Consider the following 19,639-nt stretch of genomic DNA (forward strand, 5'->3'; position numbering starts at 1 on the left):
TCTGATTTATTGTTGAACCCTGAACCAGAGTTCCAACACTGATGCCTCGTGTTCACAATCGTTGTTCCTTCAACCAAAATGTAACGGTGCTGTATTTGGTCCAAACAGCTGTTCAGGTTGTTATAAGTAAACTTACAGAAATAATAATAACACGTTAGCATAAAGAGTATAGCGTAAACTTTCAGAACATTTGACTTTGTCTTTTATTTTATTTTGTTTGACAAGAACAAATGACAGAATCAACATCTCACAGATTAAAATCATCCCTGCGGGTCTTTCAACTTTACGATGAATCTGGAGATTCGACAAAACGAAAGAATACAAGTTACAAAATCACCAGAATTTGAACACTGTTGCTCGACGAGAGCGATTAAATCACAACTCTGTTATGTTTCTAATATTGTTTTATGCTACACAATGTTTTTATTCTGCTCTAACTTAATAACTTGATCTTCACTGCGGTGTAAAACCGCCTCATCCCAGTGTCGACCTTGGATTCAGCCAGTGGACATGATATTGTTGATCCAGCCCAGGAAGTTGCTGACTCTGGCGTAGACGCCGTACAGGTTTTCGTTGGCGCACCCTTTTCCCCAGCTCACCACACCCGTCAGGAACCAGGTTTTCTTGTAGCGCGTCACCAGAGGTCCGCCGCTGTCACCCTGGCAGGCGTCCTTGCCGCCGGTCTTAAAACCGGCGCAGAGCATGTTCCTGGTGATGTTGAGCTTGGTGTGGAGGCGACACTCCTGCAGCGGGACCCTCGGCAGAACCAGCCGCTGGAGGACTCTGGACTGAATACCGTGTCGGGACAGGCGGCCCCAACCGGACACGGTGGACTGACGGACGGTCGCCAGAGTTCGGATGAAGGTGCTGTTCTGGGCGGGAAGGCAGATGGGAACCACAAACAGGCCGAGTTTGATGGGGTGGTGGAGCTTCAGCATGGCCAGGTCGGTGTCGGAGCTGGACTGGTTGTAGTTCTGGTGAACCACCATTTGGACCACGCGTCGCTTCTGCTCAGTCTTCTCTTCCACCATGAGGTCATGTTCACCTTCACAGGGTCAACGTTTCTTATCAGATTAATAACACAATGAGCATTTCTGTTTCTCATCCCCCCAAAACACATTCATTTCTACTCATTTCTGAATTATGAATGGAAAAACTGAAGGTAGCAGACGACATCAAACACAAGACACATGAAGTCAGACCGCATCGTAAACGTACCCACAACAACTTGGAGGTCGGCAACAGATCTTCTCCAGACACAGTGAGCTGCAGTTAGAATCCACTGATCTGACAGGACGATGGCTCCACACGAGTTGTTAGCGGTCAGCAGCAGAGCCTGAGGACAGGCAGCGTTACCATCACATCCTGTTACTGACTGTTACATCCTATAATTAGTCCAGAACCATACCTGCCATGGACAGTGTCCTTTGGGGCAGGTCTGCCCGTTAACAACCCTCGGGGTGAAGTACATGAGAGGTCTTCCACAGGCGACCCTATCTGGACCAGAGAGACCATCAGAAGGGACGTTTATTACACCAGAATTTTAAAACGTGTACATATTTAAGAAAGCTTAACCCAGGACTGTTTGCTAACATTGAGACAATCTGAGCATCATTCTTCTCGTCGTCTATGATGTCTCAATGTCCTTTGTATTGATTTAAACGTGTCGGACCTTGAGGCAGGCAGGTGCTGTTGTCCCGGTCCAGACGGTAACCCGGAGCACAGAAACAGACCCGGGAACGATCCGGCAGATCTCTGCAGAACTGTTCGCATCCTCCGTTTCTGTAGCGACAGCCGTGTGACGTCGTACGTGCTGCGAAGAGGCGCGAGAACAGATCAGAAACACAAACTTCTTCAACAACAGAAACCTTTCAGTTGCCGATGTACCTTTGTCACAGTTGTATCCATGGAAACCAGGTGAACATTTGCAGACGTAGGTGTCAACGAGGCGAGTGCAGGTGGCTCCGTTCTTACAGGGAGACGACAGGCAGTGATCCACCGCTGCAAACAGGAAGTTTGACAAACTTAACGAAGCATTTTATTACATTTTTATGAGCATCACTTTCAGTATGTTTACAGTGTGGCGTCAACACTTCAGTCGGATCTGAATACTTCCCCAGGTGAATCCCAGGTACCTGTGTACATCCTCCAGAAGGCTTCCTGAGCAGAAGAAGAAACACAATTAAAAGACAAAAACATTGACGACTTTAATCCACATTCGGATTGTCGACTGAACCGACCAGCTGCTGCGGCAGGGCGAAGATCTCTTTGGCCTCCTCGTACGAGCATTTCTCCTCCAGACACTCTCGCTCCAGGTTTCCTCTCTTCAGCTCCTCCAACAGGAAGTTCGCCCGACGACTGCGACGCAGGAAGACGCTGGCCTCCGGTCTGCTCACAAACACCCCTTCAAATTAAAATACAGAAGACGAAGGAAAAACGTTCAGTGCAAATGTTCTGGTTGTCCAATGAGAAGTCATCAAAAATGGGTTGTTTAATCATTAAAGTAATGGATGAAGAGTTTACAAAGTCTAACTTTGTTATGATATATGGTTTAATAAACAGTTTAAACAGTTAGGTAAGAGTCATCAATAAATAGTCACTGATACACAATAAATTGTCGACATTTTTCTTCGAGCTAGCGAGGGATCACGGGACAACCTCAGTCTGGCGTGTTAGCATACTAACATGAAGTAGTTATTATGATTACAGTGTTCTGTTTCGGATGTGCTCCGTACGTTGTCCCACATGTTGCCTGAAAAGTGTCACAACAATCCAAAAAATACATTGATATTAAGATTTAAATTATAAATATGTAAGTGTGTGCAGCGATTCAGAAGTCTGCAGGGAAACTTCTTCATCAATCTCAGTCGTACTTGTGCTAAGCTAACAATAGTATCGAACACACAACTTCAATGAAAACAACATGCAATCTTTTTTATATCAAAAATAACAAATCCCTCTGATGTTTTAACATGCTAACGTAGCTTTAGCATGCTAACTGTCATCAGGGGAGAACACACAGCAGATTGCAGCAGGGATCGTCACAGAGCAGCGACATGACCGACTGTCGCTCTAATTTTCCAGCAGAAGAAGAAAAAGAAGATGAGAATAAGTTGAAGAAACTGGGGACTGACCTCCAGGAAACCCAGTGCATGCTGGGATAGACACAATGAGGAGTCGTAGGAAGAAGAGACACTTCGTTTCTCCGTGGACTGACGCCATTTCTTTTTTTTCCAGGACTGATCAAAGGTCAGAAACAGCCAAAAAACACACAAACCTCTCACTGACAAACACACATTCAACTCAAACACACACAGTTCTGGTTTCTACTCAGGATTTATTTCATGTGAGCACAAAGAACATGTCGACTTGTTCATCCAAAGATTTCAGAATAAGACAAAAAAAAACTTAATAGACATCTGAGAGTTTATCTGTTTTTAAATACATCAGAGTAATATGCTGTTAATTTATTCATATTTTACAACCACAAATAAAATATGTAAACAAAACTTGATTGTGAAAAAGATGAGATTTATATGAAAATTAAATACTCATAATGAAAACAAAGAGTATATTTTCATTGTTGTGCGTTTAGACAGGAAGTCAAAGATTTATTTGAACGTTTACAGCTGCAGTTCCGCTACAGTCCTCCGGGGGCGACGCTGCTCTCACTGCAGCTCCTTCAGGATGTCGGGGATGAACTCCTGGCCGTCCCTCAGTTCGTCCTTCCACTCTTGCGGGATGGTGGCGCCGCTGTGCGCCCCCGCCGCCCCCAGCAGGGCTCCCAACGCCGCGCCACGGTTACAGTTCTCACCTGGAACACAAACACAACATCAACAACAACAACAACAACAACAACAACAACCAAACCTCATCAGACTGAATGTTTGTTTGATATTTCAGCTTGCGGTCATGCTAGCATTGCTAATGCTAGTAGCTCTGTAAGATCCTTAATGGGTCACAGTGTTGATTTGAGCTAAATGCTAACGCTAGCATCAGACTACAGCTCATTTAAAGTCATTTTTGATCAAGTGAACTTTTCTCTGTTGACAAACTTCCTGTACGAACCTCCACAGTTGGTGTTGGCGAGGATTCCTCCTCTGGGGTCGTCGTGGAACTCGTGAGCCAGATAGAAGAGGCTGGACAGAGCTCCTGTGGATCAACATGGACAGGTAAAGGTGTGATTACAGGATTTATTCTCTGTCAGTAGAGATCTTTATGTTTCTGGATGCAGAGTGAAGTGAACCTTTAGTGTAGCAGGCGAGCCCGAGGTAGTTCACCGCGCTCTGATGGACCTTCAGCCGCTCCTGCGAGGACGCCGCGAACCTCAAACACACAATAATAATTCACTTTATTCTTTTATGAACTTTGTTCTGTTCCTGCACGCTGAAACCTTTAGTCAGTACATGAAGTGAAATATTCACACCAGGTGTGACTCGCACCTGGCAGCCTTGCGGCTGTAGCTCTGGCAGGTGTCCCAGGTGCCCAGCCGCCTCAGAGCGTGCTCCGCCTGCTGCTGAACGCTGGCTCCGCCCAGCACGGCGTGCAGCGCCCGGCTGTAGATCGACACGTACTCAGGCACCTTGGGGTGAGGGTGGGTGAGCTTCACAAACTCCACTGCTGCTGAGAGCTGAGACACAAGAGGTCAATGGTCAGAGACAGGTAACTGAGTACATTTACTCGAGTACTGCAAGATTTAAGGTACTTGAACAGAGTGAAAAGTAAGACAGTCAATGCAATTCACTCACTGCTCGCTCCTCATTGGCTGAAGCAGACAGCAGGATGAAGGGGAGGGTCATGGGAAGGCAGCCGATGGCGTCCAGCTGGCCGTCAGCGAACGAGGAGCTCAACATCTGTCTGGAGCGTTTTTCTGCAAATGACAGAACCTAAAAAGACAGTGAGGAAAACCAGTCAGAACAGAAACCCGATGAGGCGACAGTTCCACCGGGCTGCGTTTGTTTTACCTGACTGGGTGACGTCGGCCTGGTGTCCTGCCAGTCGGCGAAGAACGAGCGGTGGAAGGACTCGGCGTAGGTGTCGTTGTGCGAGCCGGGCGTGGTCAGGAAGTGGACGTAGTCTGACAGCACGGCGGCTCGAGCGTCCGGCTGAGAGACGTCCGTGAAACGACCGGAGACGAGTGAACGAGCCGCTCGTAGAGAACAGAGAACGTTCAGGGTGTTTTCACCAGACTGAATACCTGAAACATCCCAACAAGAGTCCAATTTTCAAGACGAATTTTCACAACAAAGCTCTTAATTGTGTCGGGGACACATTTGTCAGTTCAGTACCTTGATGATAGTGGACCACTCCCTTGGAAGATTTCCACAGGTCCAGTTTATTGTGGAGGATCACGTTACCGACCACGTCAGGCCGCTTGCTGCCGGAAGACCAGGCGGTCCGACCGCTGCCGGCTGTAACAAACAAACAGGAAGATGAGAGCAAACATGACACAAGATGAACCTGGGCTCATTTCCTGGACTCCATGAAAGAGTTTCCTACTGGTGTTGGAGAGGCTGAGGATACTGGACGGGTGTCTGCTTCTGGGTGACTTGAAGCCGGAAATCCAGCCGCCGAAGTCCCTCCTGATGTCGTCGATATCGTAGTACCAGTGGACCGGCATCGACATGGAGTCGGCCGCACACATCGCCCAGAACGCCTCGCTGACGGACCGCCGCACCTGAGCCATCTCTGCTGAGGAGGCGTGTCCACACACTGATGTTAGAGTAGGTAAGTGTACAGAGTTTATGCTAGCTTCTGCTAACTGTAGCTGCCATTAGCTGGTTAGCTCGGTTAGCCATGCAGCTAGCGGTACAGACTGGGAGCTCGAACAAACTTTCTTCACATTCAGGTGATAATATCAGTTGTTTTTTTAGGTTATAGATTCAGATTCTCACATATTGCACCTTTAAATGTTACTTCACCAGTGTTTACTTTACATTTAGCACAAGCTCTCAGGTCTGTCTGACGCTGGAAGTTACGCTAGCAGTTTCCCCCTGCTTACAGTCTTTGTGCTAAGCTAGGCTAAAAACACCTGGACCTGTCAGAACCCGGCTCATGGACAGTGAGTCCTGGTGTCTTCAGTGATTCTGTCCTGGAGAATATAATCAAGATGTCACCTCTGATTGCTGAACATGTTCTCCGTTACAGAACACACATCTGTTTGGACCTGCTCTGTGCCGAACCAAACCAAACCCACATTACGTCACGTGATTAACGTTTAAAGTCCTGTAACACCTTTAGTTCACGTGCTCTAGGTGAGTTTTAGTCTCCGCTCACCTGTCATGAAGCCTGTGGACCTGCAGCAGCTCTCTGATCGGAATGACTCCGCATTTTAACTTACATAAGTTCCATCATTATCAGTTACAAAACTACACAGGGAGTGGCTAACCTCTGTTAGCAGCTTCATGCTAACACAAACAGCTCGCGACGCTCCGGTCCCGTCATATCAGAACATTAAAATGTGTCCGTTCACATGCAGGTTTATTAAGCTCACATGTATTTATTATAAAGAGTTGACCGCAGTTCTGTAGGAGTTAGTGTGTTTATAAATACACTTCTAACCGGCGATGTTGTACGGTGGTCGGCGTGGGTCAATTCGAGGAAACCGACGTTAAAGGGTATTTTTAAAACCTGCGCTGAGGCTTCCAGGCAGGCAGCGGTTAGAATAAGCAAACTAATATCAGTGAATAATGGTTAATAATTCAGTTAACGTACAAACAAACAAAGAGAACGTGGTTTGTTGTTGTAAGATGAGCACACATTAACGTTCAGAGACGAAAACCCACCTTGAAAACAAAAATCGGGGCGAAAAATAACTCAATATTTCTACGGCGGCCGTTGAGCATCGATAATGACGAGACGTAAACGCGCTTACATGCGAATATGAGGAGAAGCAGACAGTGTTTTTGAATTACACTTTAACTTTGATTAAACTCACGGTTTATAACTTTAATCTTGTCGCGGCACTTTTAGCATCGTTAGCCCCTCGAGAGGCTAACAGCTAACGGTCCGAAGCAGCTATATGAGTCAAAACTTTTATGCTAACATGAATACAGACGGAGCTAACTGCGTTTAATTCCCCTTTAAACGCGAGTTAGATTTAATTATCAGGCTGTGTGAATATCACCACTGTGACCTCACTGTGAGTTTAAGTTCAGTCTGAGACTTTTCACCTGCTGCTGTTTTGTGTCAGCCCGGCTGAGCGAGCTAAGCTAACAGTGCTAGCAGGCTAACGAGTGTGTGATGGAGGAGGAGGAGGAGGATTCAGTAGATCCTCAAGATGCTGGTAAGAAGAAGTGTTTTCATTATTATTTGCTGACTGATAACTTCACGTATGAAGCTCACAGTCTGTAACAGTGTGTGGAGCCAGCTAACACACGTTTGATACAAGTACAACAGAGAACTGTGAAATCATCCTTTATTTCACTTATCACACATACAATAAAGACGCCACTCATCTGTGAAGTGTTTTAATGAGTTTCAGGAGTCTTTGAGTTCAAGTTTTTGGAAAACAATTTTTGAAATAATCTTGTTTTTCTGTCTACACCTTTAAGTACCTGTAGTACTTTTTAAGCTGGACCAGTTCTGATGTGCTTTGTGTTTGTTTTCTCAGAACGGGCCAAAACCTTCTGGGCCGGCGAGGATGTGGATCAGGTCTTCACTGATGTCTTTGACTACCTGGATCACCTGAAGAGAGTCCTGCAGAAGAACACAGCCACAGATAAAGGTCTGTTAATTCATCTCTTCTTTGATTGCAATAAACAGGAAGTGACCTCACGCTTCTTGTTGTGTTGACATCCTGTTGTGTGTCCATCAGAATATGTTCAGGGCCTGAAGCTGCTCGAGGTTCTGGACTTCTCTCGTCCGGTCTTGGCTCAGGACTCCTCCGTGGTTCAGGTGGTCATCGGCTCAGGTAAACGCAAACTTTTATTCTGAACAACTGAACCAGCAGATAGAAAGCACTGTTTTTACTTTTATTTTGAAAATCTTATGACTATTATACTGAAGAGCTTTGATGACTGAATTAAACTTCAGAATCAATCGATCACATTGTGGAGAAAGTGATCAGATCATGTAAGAAGAAAAATATCCAAAGTGTGCTTTGAACCTAAACTCTACGAGTATGTTTGTGGAGTCTTATTTTGGTGGTGTCTTCCTGTCCAGGTGGGGTGCTGCCAGCTGACTTCTCTCCCCACAGCTCCTCCCCCTCCTCCCCCCTGCCTCCCCCTAACGGGCCCCCTGCAGGCCGGGAGGAGCTGCTGCCTCCTCTGACCCCCGTCCAGCTGCAGTACACACTGCACACCTGCTGCCAGGTCACACACACACACACACGCACACACACACACACTATAAACACTATGTGTGTGTGTATTTAAACATCCTGTCTCCCTGCAGGCCTGCCTGTCCGGTGTACCCAGCATGCCTCAGTCCACGCCTCTGTTCTGGGGTCAGAACCCTCTGAAGGTGCCGCTGCTCTGCGGCTTTAAGAGGCTGACAGCAGTGCCGCTGATGTCATCAGGAGTGATGAGTGATGGCGAGGGGCCGGAGGACACGGAGGAGTGGGACGTCCTTTACAAAGCGCCGTGCGGACGTAGCCTCCGTAACTATGACGATGTGCTGCGTTTCCTGTTGGCCACAGACAGCTACGACCTCCTGCAGGTACGATCTGACAACAGAGGTGATCTGTACTGCAGGAAAACAAAATGGCTGCTGTGACGACATCATGGTGTCATAAATCATGCAGTTGTGTAGGAAGAATTGAATCTATCTCGTTGTGTCTTTCAGGTGGACTTCTTCACCTTTAACCCGTCTGTGCGGCTGGACACGCCCCCCACGGCAGGCCCCCGGCGTCCTGAGCAGGACCTGAGTCGTGGCGTAGAGCCCACGCCTGTGGAGCTGTGCGTCGGAGACGGTGGCGCCCGGCCCCCCGACTTCCGCTACAGGAAGGAGCGCTGGCCACACGGCTGCTTCCTGAGTCGCGGCCCAACGCTGTTCAACGTCTGCTGCGACTGCACCGACGGCTGCAGCGACCCACAGCGCTGCGCCTGCGTCGCCACGACCAGAGGAGGGCGCCACTACAGCCATTACAGGCTGGACGAGCCGGTACCGTCAGGGTGAGCCAGAAGAAGAGCCGCAAATAAATCAGATGAATCAAGTGACTGTGTTTACCATGATGCATTCTCTGTGTGTGTGTGTGTGTGTGTGTGTGTGTGTGTGTGTGTGTGTGTGTGTGCAGGGTGTATGAGTGTGGTCCATGGTGCGGTTGTGACCGGGCTCGCTGTCAGAACCGGCTGGTCCAGAGAGGGATCAGAATCCGCCTCCAGGTCTTTCAGACTGAAGACCGCGGCTGGGGTGTGCGTTGCCGTGACGACCTGGACTGCGGCACATTCGTGTGCATATACGCAGGTGAGACAGCGTCGACCTGGAGGAGGAGTCAGAGGATCCGTCTTTGATCATGTGATCGAGCTGAAACAAAATGTCTGCAGGTGTGATCCTGCGGCGGGCCCGGAGTCCCTCAAAGCCCCCCTCCCCCAAGCTGCCGAGGGCGGAGCTCCCCTCAGACGACGAGGTGGAGGTGGTCACCGAGTGGCTCGCCCTGCCCGCGGTGGAGGGGCGGAGCAACCGACTGGAACCCACGTCGCCCCCTCTTCACGTCCCCGTGATCCAGAGACCTGCCGACTCCAACACGAGCAGCACCGCACAGGACAGGGAGCAGGTCTGCTAATGAGCTTATATTATTATTATTATATTATTATGCTAGCATTTAGCTCAAGTCCCACAGTGAGTCAGCAGCATTGACTCTTCATGATGTTAACTGCAGAGACGATTATCTTTGTTGTTTGAATTTAATCTTTATTAAAAATTTTGTGTGTTAGTCTTTAAATTACTTGGATTAATTACTTATTTGATTCGTTATTTTTACTTTTTCTGACCAGAAGACAAAAACTGAGCAGTTGTCCTGTTTTTCTGTCCTTCAGACGGTGTTGGTTGGAGGTCCAGCACCTCCGTCTCCTTCAGCTGGCGGGTCAGGTGACCAGTCTCCAGCTCAGGAGGAGACTGTAGCCATGACAACAACCAACCCTGAGGAGGCGGTCCACGGCGTTAATGGTACCGAGACAAAGAGCCAGAAGAGTTTAAAGCGGTCGATGAAGGTGGAGGACGTGAACTTCCTGGATGCCAGCAAAGAGGGAAACGTGGGCCGCTTCATTAACGTGAGACGATTTAAAGAATAATTAATGTAATGTAATTAATAAAAACACTTTTTATGTTCAAAACTACATTTAAAAAAGGAAAGTGAAGTTAGTGAAACTGCCATTTTATTACTTCTTATGGTGACTGCAGTGTTTAAAGTTTTATAAATAATTTATGTACCAGTCGGCAGTTTACAGAACTACACTGAGGAAACATCACATTTAGAAACAACACAATGTTTGAAATGTTGTAGATTTTACTTAAAACTATTGAAGGCTTCCATCACTTTATTTATTGTGCCCTGTGATATATTAATGATATTTGTTTTTATCATCAATTTACATTTACTGAAACCTCTAAAAATCTACAAAATACATTTTACAATACAAAATCATTTGTGAAAATTATCAGTATTTAACCTCTTAACTATAATTTAACGTGACTTCTTTTTTTTAAAGTAGGAACAAAAAGATTTTAGGTTTAAATGGCGTCAGATTTGTTAAAGGGAACATGTTGGGTGGTTTCTGGTGAAGTGATGGAAGGTGAACATACTTTGACCTTTGACCTCGTCTCTGCGCCCTACAGCACAGCTGCCAGCCAAACCTGTTCATCCAGAACGTCTTCACCGACTCCCACGACCCCGCCTTCCCCGTCATCGCCTTCTTCACCAACAGGTGAGGAGGATGAAGAAGACGACACTGGTGGTTACTGATCGTAGATTCCTGAAGATAACTGATGTGATTGTCTCTCTCTCAGGGTCGTGAAGGCCGGCACCGAGCTCACCTGGAATTACTCTGCTGACGTGCGGGGCAAACAGGAAGTGACCTGTCTCTGCGGCAGCGGCGGCTGCCAGGGACAGTTTAGCGTTGAGGAGAACCTGTGTGACACGTGCGAGGTGGACAGTGAAACACGGTGACGCATCAGCAGGTTCACACACTCACACTGAACATGAAGCCACAGAAATATCTATTTTTGATACTGATGTAAGAAAACGGTTTGAAAACTTCTGTACTTGTTATTGTTTTTATAAATAAATGAGCTTGATCTGACAAATCGCTTTATTTTGAAAGATGGGGTCCCTGGTGTGTGTGTCTGTGTGTGCGTGCGTGTGTGTGTGTGTGTGTGTCTGTTTGCATCAGTTGCAACTTCAATGCAAATAAATCATTTAATGTCATTCTATAATTTAAAGGCTTAATCAAATGAATGAGTAAGTACTCAAATGAATTTAACTTTATATTTAATCTGTGGTTTAATACATAAATAATTATGATTTAAAGCTCAATTGTCACCATAAAGAAACATTTCTTTAAGCATTTAATTGTAACTTATATATTTATTGAGCATTAGTTTATATAACTGTTTATTTTATTTATTTATTCATTTATTTAAATTAATAATTAGTAATTATATATTAAGTAATAAGTCATTTAATCGAGTATAAGTATTTATAACATAATTGTTTATTCGTTATATATTTAAGCACTTTGTTTTATTCTGTTTTTATTCGTTTGTTTTATACATTTATATTTGTGTTTCGTTTCGGGGTCGTCTTCCGGCTTTTATTTTGAAATTTGAAAAGGTAATTGAGAGAGGGCTTCCGCTACGTAGCTTTTATTTTGAAACTCCACGCCGGATCTCCGCGTGTTGTTTATATGTCGTCCTCTGGTTCGTCTCACCGACTGTCCTCCAAACATCGAACCCGACCATGAGCGCTCTTCTCCCGGCTGCGTGTGCGCTCCTCCTCGGCCTCCTCGGGGCCTCCTTCTCCCCGGCCTCCTGCTGCCGGTTCCAGATCCCGCCTCACGACCAGGTGGCCCGGGTGGCCCGCTTCGTCGCCCACCAGTGTGACTGGGCCTCCATGGCCACCATCTCCACACACAAGCCGGTGGCCGGACAGCCGTTCTCCAACGCGTTCTCCGTCAGCGACGGGACGGAGGGCTCCGGGTCCGGGGTGCCCTACATGTACCTGACCCGCATGGAGATCTCCGTGCAGGACCTGGAGGTAACGTGCACGTTACTGTTGCAGTCCGCGTTACTGTTGGAGTGTTTAAATACGACAAAACTTCCTGTAAACTTTGTTTTAGTTCCTGATTGTGTCACATTTCTATTAGAGCTCGAGTCTGTAGTGTTCAGAACTGCATAAGGAAAACAGTGAATTTAGTGAAGCTGCCATTATATTTTACATTATTGTGTCTGCAGTGTTCAATACAATTCAATTACTATCAGAAAAAAACTGTTTATTTTCCAATCGGCTGAGTCAGCAATGTACTAAACACGACAGAAAAATGAATTTAACAAATTGAAGTTGCCAGATGTTTTCTGTGGAGCTTGTAACGAGTCTGCAGTGTTCAGAACTCCATTGAAAAATGACTGAATTTAGTGAGGTAGATGTAGTTTACTGTGATTGAACAGAAGTCTGCAGTTTCACAGAAGTATTATGAACTTTAAACCTACCAGAAAGAAAGCTGTCAAGTTTCAACTTAATGATAATTTATATTCTGCTTCAGTCAGCTGTGAATGAAACCACGTTTAAAAGTAAAAACGCTGAATGTGCAGTGTTCAGAACTACATTTGAAATATCATCGACTTTAAGCAAGAACAACCAAAATTCCAGTATTTTATTTATTGTGTCCTGAGATTCCATCAGAGAGTTAAATTAACTGAAAAAAACATCAATTCTGCTGTTAATTTATTACCTTTTATTGTAGTCTTATAACATTTCTCTTGTAACATGCATTGTTTAAGACTAACAATACATCTTAAATGTTTTCTCTCTAAGATTCCTGTTTTCCTGGACACTATATCAAGTATTTAGACAAACATTCATCCAAAATGAAGTATCACACAAGCTACTTAAAACTATTATATTAAGACTTTGTGCAAACTTTAAATAACTCTTCTATGATATTTCTAAAATGTTCCCGTGGGAGTTAAGTGTTACTGTACCATTCAATACTTCCATAAGGATTTATAGCATTTTAAGAAACATGCATTTCTCCATTGATTTAACATTTTAAAATGTGAGAATTTTACGATGTTATTTTATAATATAGAGGCACAACTTTACACTGAGTACATTAAAATATCTCCAATGGTAGTAGTTTAACTTTACAAAAGTCACAAACATGTCACATTTCTGTTAATGTAACTTTATTATTAGTGTATTTGGTTTGTTGACTGTGTCTGTGATGTCTATGGGATCTTTGTGTAAAACATTTGTTTTCTGTAATATTCAAATTATGTTTTTTCTTCCTCTTTAAAATGTTGTCAAGAAATCTAATTTATTACCTCACTAAATTAAATTTTTAGATAATTAGTTTTATTATTTTTCATTCTCTAAAAACTTACTTGCAAACTTGCAAAATATCCAGAAGTCCCGTTTAGTAAAAGTTATGAAAACATGCAGTTCAGCATTTATGCAACAGTTCTTCCTCCACCGTGACTCAGCGGTTCCTTCACAGAGTGACTCAGCAGTTAAAGTCACATGTCAGAGCTGAAGTCATGTGACGAGAAACCACAGAGCGCGATGAACGCAGCAGAAACGTAGACGACATGCAGAGGAAGATTTTATCAGCCTGTTAATGTCGAACTAACGAGGACGTTTATCTGCGTCTGTGGTTCTAAACCTTCTTCAGACAGAGAAGAGGGTTCAGAAACAATATCCCATAGTATAACCCTTATTTCAAATTTCAGCCGTGTACAGAACTACATAAGAAAAACATTGAATTTAATAAAAAACTCATCGGGGCTCCTGTTGGGTGTCACATCTGTACTGTTCCATCTGGAGATTGTCGTCAGTCTCCAGTGTTCAGAACTCCCTTTGAAAAACATGGATTTTAGTGAGGCTAACTTTACATTATCTGCGGTTGTTAACTATAATTGCATTTAATGTTGTTAGTGTTCAAAATGGTCGACTTTAAAAGCTTCATACTACTGAACTTAACTGCTTAACAAAAACACAAACTGCCTAAAAGAAAGTTTTAAAGTCAGAACTGAATCATTCTTTATACACCAACAGGGTCTATAAACAGTCAGCAGTGTACAAAAGTGCATTTAAAAACATTGAAATCCAGTAAAAACCATTAAATGACATGAGCAATGTTCAGAAGTACGTAAGGAAAACGTGGACTGTAGTAAAACGCTGAGGCTGACCTGTGACGTCTGTCCTGCAGGTGAACTCTCAGGCGTCTCTGTCCATGTCTCTGGCTCAGACTGATTACTGCAGACAGCAGGGCTACGACCCTCAGAGTCCTCTCTGCGCTCACATCATCCTGTCTGGATCTGTGGTGGAGGTACACACACACACACACACACACACACACACACACTCAGCTGTGTATCCAGGTGATAATGAACAGTCAGCTGACCTTCACTCACCTGCCTCCTCTGCTCCAGGTGAACGGGACGGAGGCCGACTTTGCAAAGAGAGCTCTGTTCAGCCGACATCCCGAGATGATCGACTGGCCGTCTGATCACAACTGGTTCTTCGCCAAGTTCAACATCACACAGGTACGCACCAGAACACCTGAACACCTGAACACCTGAACACCAGAACTACTACTGCAGTACTCTGTGAACACGCTCTGACAAACCAAACTCCATTCATTTTCTGGAACATTTAACCAGATGTTAGTGTGCTGACGGTGTATCTGTGTGTTCCTCCATATTTCAGGTGTGGGTGTTGGATTATTTTGGCGGGGTGAAGACCGTCACTCCAGAGGAATACTTCCAGGCAGAGCCGCACAGGAAGCACCACTAACGGTCAGAGCTGCTGGGATTTGTAGTTCTGTTTGTTCATGTGGACTACAACTAGGACATCACAAGATACCTTTCGGCACTGAGTCGTTCTGCCAACGAGATCAAATGTGTAAAACTTCAGAACATGAATAAGGAAATGAAACATGCAAAATGTCAAAATCATGTAGCAGGAAGTTAAAACTTGCTGCCTCATAATTTTGAGTAACTGAAACTTACTGTGAGTTTGTTTGATTTTATTTTTAAACTTTCTTTTCACGATGTAAAATCTGCAAACACAAGCTTCTTGTTCAGGCGTCATGTTCGCTGGTTGTGTTTGTCAGTTCGGGAGGTCGATGGTGTGAAGCCCGGGGATCGAACCTGTGACCTGGTTGCTGGTTTGAGTCCCGTCGGCTCTCTATGAGACACTCGATCAACATGAAAACTTCCTCAGGAGCTGCTTTTCTTAATGTTTAGTGTCAATCTGCAACAAGGACGAACACAATAAGAAAAACTGATTTCTTATCTTCAAAAAAATATTTAGTTTGCTCCAAAAAGACCTCAGTTTTGTGTTAAGTTGAAGCTCAGATATCTTTAATTGTCCTCTGTGTCAGGAAAATAACACTTTAGGAGTTATTAGACATTTTATGGAATAATTGGAGATAAAAATGTTCAGAACCTTTCAATCAGCTCTGATAATCCTCATCATGGTCAGAATGATCAACAATCAGCTGATCAACATTTTGGTTTCAGTTTGGAGAATAAAATATTTTCAAACACAGAAATCCAACAGTGAACTTCTGTCATGTGACCACACGAGGGAGCTGCTGAGTTCAACATGAAACTGTTCATAACAGAATAATTCACATCTTTAATTTCTCACCTTAATTTACTTTATATTGAGTTATGTTGCATTACAAATATAAAAGTGGAATTATTAAGACATTTAAATATAAAGTGCCTTTTTCTATGTTCTTGCCTTTTTGTGGCTCAACACACCAAACTCCATTCACTAAAACTACGATTTAACGTGTGTGATCCTGAAACTAACAACAAACTGCACTTTATAACTTTATGAGATGAGCAAAGTAAACAACAGTAAAGATTCAGACGTTACAGGAGCAGGTTGATCTGCACGCGACTAAACTGATTAAACAAAGTAGTTTTTATTGTTTCTACTGAAACAGATTGTTATTAAAGAAAAACCCACAGGATCACTCTGTGTCATCACAATCGATTCATCTTTAACTACATCTCCCATGAGTCTTAGCTGCTGGCAAATTGTCAAAACCTGACAGGAGCTGTAGAGTGTTGAGTTAAAACGAGAAACTCATTTAACCTCAAATGTGGACAGATAACTGAAGAGTGTTTTGAAACAGTACAGAAATCACACGTGGGAGGGGCGGGGCTTGGTGTGGGGGCGGGGCGTGCCATGGGGGCGGGGCTTGTAGTGGATGTGCGTGTATTTTTCTTATTTCTTGTCAGCGTGATATAAAATCAATAACTGATCAACATTTGAGATGTTGTCTCGTACTCGGCTTTCTGCTCCTGAACGCTGCCGTGATATTCTGACTTTGCTGTGAAGATTTATTTTTGGAGAAAATATTGATGAATGATTTATATAAATAAAGTTTGTGTGAACGAACAAACTGTCTCCTCTTCTTCTGTGTGTGTCTCACTGTGAGGTCATCCTCCAGCTCTCTGACTCAGAGGCAGCGCTGACGTGTCTTCCTGAATGTGACGCACCTCTTTTATTGGCTTTCAGTGGAATTTCTTTAATTAATTAATATTCCTAATCGAAAAATCTGCATTTTTAAAAAAAACGATATTCTGTTTTATTGCTGTTTTATTCAGTAGCTTCCAGGTCATGTGACCCTCTGCATCACTAACACACAGCTCTTGTTGTTAAATTGGATTTTAGTGTTTCTTCCTCTTTGTAATTGATAAACAGTAAAAGATGTTCCAGCAGTGATGTAACAGAAGTATTAACAGACGGCAGGAAGCAGCTTCAGCCACCAGGCGGCACTGCTCCGTCACACAGCGGCATGATGGGAACTCTTCTCTCCTCCTGCAGAACATAAACATCAGAATGTGTCCAACATGTTTTATATCCTCAGACGTGTTGTTGTGAATATCAGACATCTGTCTGTCATGTTAAGTTTCCCTCCACATATGAAGCAGGACGATGACTCTGATGTGCAGGAAAGTTGTTGCTGTGATGTCAGAGGTGGCTCAGCACGCAGAGCTCATGATCGATCACGCCTATCGATTATTGATCTGAGCTGCCAGCCAGTAGAGGCTCAGCTGACGTTACATAAGCAGATGTTTGTGTCTGTCAGAGGGAACAGCTGTAAGAGAGCAGCGCTGGAGTCGAGCAGGTAGGAGCTCTGAAGTACTTTCACCACACCGTCGAGGTACTTTTACTGTACTCGAGTATTTGCATCCTGAGCTACTTTAAACACATTTTAAAGGCAAATATTCAGCGGATATTGATCCAAAACACAGAACATTTTCCTTTAAAATAAATCTGATGCATCTGTAAACATCTTATATAAGCTGAATATAAAAATGCTGCGTTCACATTAATGCAACGCTTTAAATGACTAAACTCTTAAATCTCAGTTCTGATATTATGTTTTTCTGCTGTTAAATGCTTCGACTTCAAATATTTGTATTTGTTCTTCAAAAACAGAAATCAATTTATACAAATTGTTCTGTCATTTTAACTTATTAATGTAAACTCAATCCTCCTCTCCTCCTCCTGATGATATAAAGTCCTCCTCTCCTCCTCCTGATGATATAAAGTCCTCCTCTCCTCCTCCTGATGATATAAAGTCCTCCTCTCCTCCTGATGATATAAAGTCCTCCTCTCCTCCTCCTGATGATATAAAGTCCTCCTCTCCTCCTGATGATATAAAGTCCTCCTCTCCTCCTCCTGATGATATAAAGTCCTCCTCTCCTCCTCTCCTCCTCCTGATGATATAAAGTCCTCCTCTCCTCCTGATGATGATAAAGTCCTCCTCTCCTCCTCCTGATGATATAAAGTCCTCCTCTCCTCCTGATGATATAAAGTCCTCCTCTCCTCCTGATGATATAAAGTCCTCCTCTCCTCCTCCTGATGATATAAAGTCCTCCTCTCCTCCTGATGATATAAAGTCCTCCTCTCCTCCTGATGATATAAAGTCCTCCTCTCCTCCTCCTGAGGATATAAAGTCCTCCTCTCCTCCTCCCGATGATATAAAGTCCTCCTCTCCTCCTGATGATATAAAGTTCTCCTCTCCTCCTCCTGAGGATATAAAGTCCTCCTCTCCTCCTCCCGATGATATAAAGTCCTCCTCTCCTCCTGATGATATAAAGTCCTCCTCTCCTCCTCCCGATGATATAAAGTCCTCCTCTCCTCCTCCCGATGATATAAAGTCCTCCTCTCCTCCTCCTGATGATATAAAGTCCTCCTCTCCTCCTCCTGAGGATATAAAGTCCTCCTCTCCTCCTCCTGATGATATAAGTCCTCCTCTCCTCCTGATGATATAAAGTCCTCCCTCCTCCTGATGATATAAAGTCCTCCTCTCCTCCTCCTGATGATATAAAGTCCTCCTCTCCTCCTGATGATATAAAGTCCTCCTCTCCTCATGATGATATAAAGTTCTCCTCTCCTCCTCCTGATGATATAAAGTCCTCCTCTCCTCCTGATGATATAAAGTCCTCCTCTCCTCCTCCTGATGATATGAAGTCCTCCTCTCCTCCTCCTGAGGATATAAAGTCCTCCTCTCCTCCTGATGATATAAAGTCCTCCTCTCCTCCTGATGAGATAAAGTCCTCCTCTCCTCCTCCTGATGATATAAAGTCCTCCTCTCCTCCTCCTGATGATATAAAGTCATCCTCTCCTCCTCCTGATGATATAAAGTCCTCCTCCTCCTCCTGATGATATAAAGTCCTCCTCTCCTCCTCCTGATGATATAAAGTCCTCCTCTCCTCCTGATGATATAAAGTCCTCCTCTCCTCCTCCTGATGATATAAAGTCCTCCTCTCCTCCTCCTGATGATATAAAGTCCTCCTCTCCTCCTCCTGATGATATAAAGTCCTCCTCTCTCCTCCTGATGATATAAAGTCCTCCTCTCCTCCTCCTGATGATATAAAGTCCTCCTCTCCTCCTCCTGATGATATAAAGTCCTCCTCTCCTCCTCCTGATGATATAAAGTCCTCCTCTCTCCTCCTGAGGATATAAAGTCCTCCTCTCCTCCTGATGATATAAAGTCCTCCTCTCCTCCTGATGATAGAAAGTCCTTCTCTCCTCCTCCTGAATGATATAAAGTCCTCCTCTCCTCATCCTGATGATATAAAGTCCTCCTCTCCTCCTCCTGATGATATAAAGTCATCCTCTCCTCCTCCTGATGATATAAAGTCCTCCTCTCCTCCTCCTGATGATATAAAGTCCTCCTTCTCCTCCTCCTGATGATATAAAGTCCTCCTCTCCTCCTCCTGATGATATAAAGTCCTCCTCTCCTCCTCCTGATGATATAAAGTCCTCCTCTCCTCCTGATGATATAAAGTCATCCTCTCCTCCTCCTGATGATATAAAGTCCTCCTTCTCCTCCTCCTGATGATATAAAGTCATCCTCTCCTCCTCCTGATGATATAAAGTCCTCCTTCTCCTCCTCCTGATGATATAAAGTCATCCTCTCCTCCTCCTGATGACATAAAGTCCTCCTCTCCT

General features: G+C 44.3%; 4 protein-coding genes across 9 annotated transcripts; 2 read left to right on the forward strand and 2 right to left on the reverse strand.

Annotated features, from left to right (window-relative positions):
- Nucleotides 1-179: 179 nt before the first annotated feature.
- On the reverse strand, nt 180-3,285 carry f7l (coagulation factor VII, like). Its single transcript, XM_030409224.1, has 8 exons — nt 3,135-3,285; nt 2,241-2,404; nt 2,136-2,160; nt 1,888-2,001; nt 1,673-1,813; nt 1,409-1,497; nt 1,219-1,336; nt 180-1,045 (listed from the first exon to the last, which is right to left on the reverse strand). The coding sequence occupies exons 1-8, from the start codon at nt 3,220-3,222 to the stop codon at nt 498-500; spliced, it is 1,287 nt and encodes a 428-aa protein (XP_030265084.1). The 5' UTR covers nt 3,223-3,285; the 3' UTR covers nt 180-497.
- A 32-nt stretch (nt 3,286-3,317) lies between these two features.
- LOC115576659 (uncharacterized) lies at nt 3,318-6,598 on the reverse strand. 6 transcript variants are annotated; one of them, XM_030409227.1, is made up of 9 exons: nt 6,277-6,598; nt 5,500-5,712; nt 5,289-5,411; nt 4,965-5,197; nt 4,749-4,886; nt 4,443-4,630; nt 4,247-4,326; nt 4,069-4,152; nt 3,318-3,814 (listed from the first exon to the last, which is right to left on the reverse strand). In XM_030409227.1, the coding sequence occupies exons 1-9, from the start codon at nt 6,281-6,283 to the stop codon at nt 3,669-3,671; spliced, it is 1,212 nt and encodes a 403-aa protein (XP_030265087.1). In that variant the 5' UTR covers nt 6,284-6,598; the 3' UTR covers nt 3,318-3,668. The 6 variants fall into 6 exon arrangements, with proteins under 6 accessions (XP_030265087.1, XP_030265092.1, XP_030265091.1 ...); XM_030409232.1 differs by having other exon boundaries at nt 5,500-5,688; nt 6,389-6,581; XM_030409231.1 differs by having other exon boundaries at nt 5,500-5,691; nt 6,389-6,581.
- Nucleotides 6,599-6,666: 68 nt separating this feature from the next.
- On the forward strand, nt 6,667-11,240 carry setdb2 (SET domain bifurcated histone lysine methyltransferase 2). The gene is made up of 11 exons (XM_030409192.1): nt 6,667-7,285; nt 7,613-7,726; nt 7,817-7,912; nt 8,164-8,312; nt 8,395-8,658; nt 8,785-9,113; nt 9,236-9,405; nt 9,486-9,715; nt 9,978-10,211; nt 10,777-10,865; nt 10,948-11,240. Exons 1-11 carry the CDS (start codon nt 7,243-7,245, stop codon nt 11,105-11,107), a joined length of 1,878 nt encoding a protein of 625 aa, XP_030265052.1. The 5' UTR covers nt 6,667-7,242; the 3' UTR covers nt 11,108-11,240.
- Nucleotides 11,241-11,802: 562 nt separating this feature from the next.
- On the forward strand, nt 11,803-16,202 carry creg1 (cellular repressor of E1A-stimulated genes 1). Its single transcript, XM_030409274.1, has 4 exons — nt 11,803-12,193; nt 14,364-14,483; nt 14,587-14,700; nt 14,864-16,202. Exons 1-4 carry the CDS (start codon nt 11,897-11,899, stop codon nt 14,948-14,950), a joined length of 618 nt encoding a protein of 205 aa, XP_030265134.1. The 5' UTR covers nt 11,803-11,896; the 3' UTR covers nt 14,951-16,202.
- Nucleotides 16,203-19,639: the final 3,437 nt, after the last annotated feature.

The sequence above is a fragment of the Sparus aurata genome, chromosome 24 (assembly GCF_900880675.1).
Source record: "Sparus aurata chromosome 24, fSpaAur1.1, whole genome shotgun sequence".
In the NCBI taxonomy this organism is placed as follows: domain Eukaryota; kingdom Metazoa; phylum Chordata; class Actinopteri; order Spariformes; family Sparidae; genus Sparus; species Sparus aurata.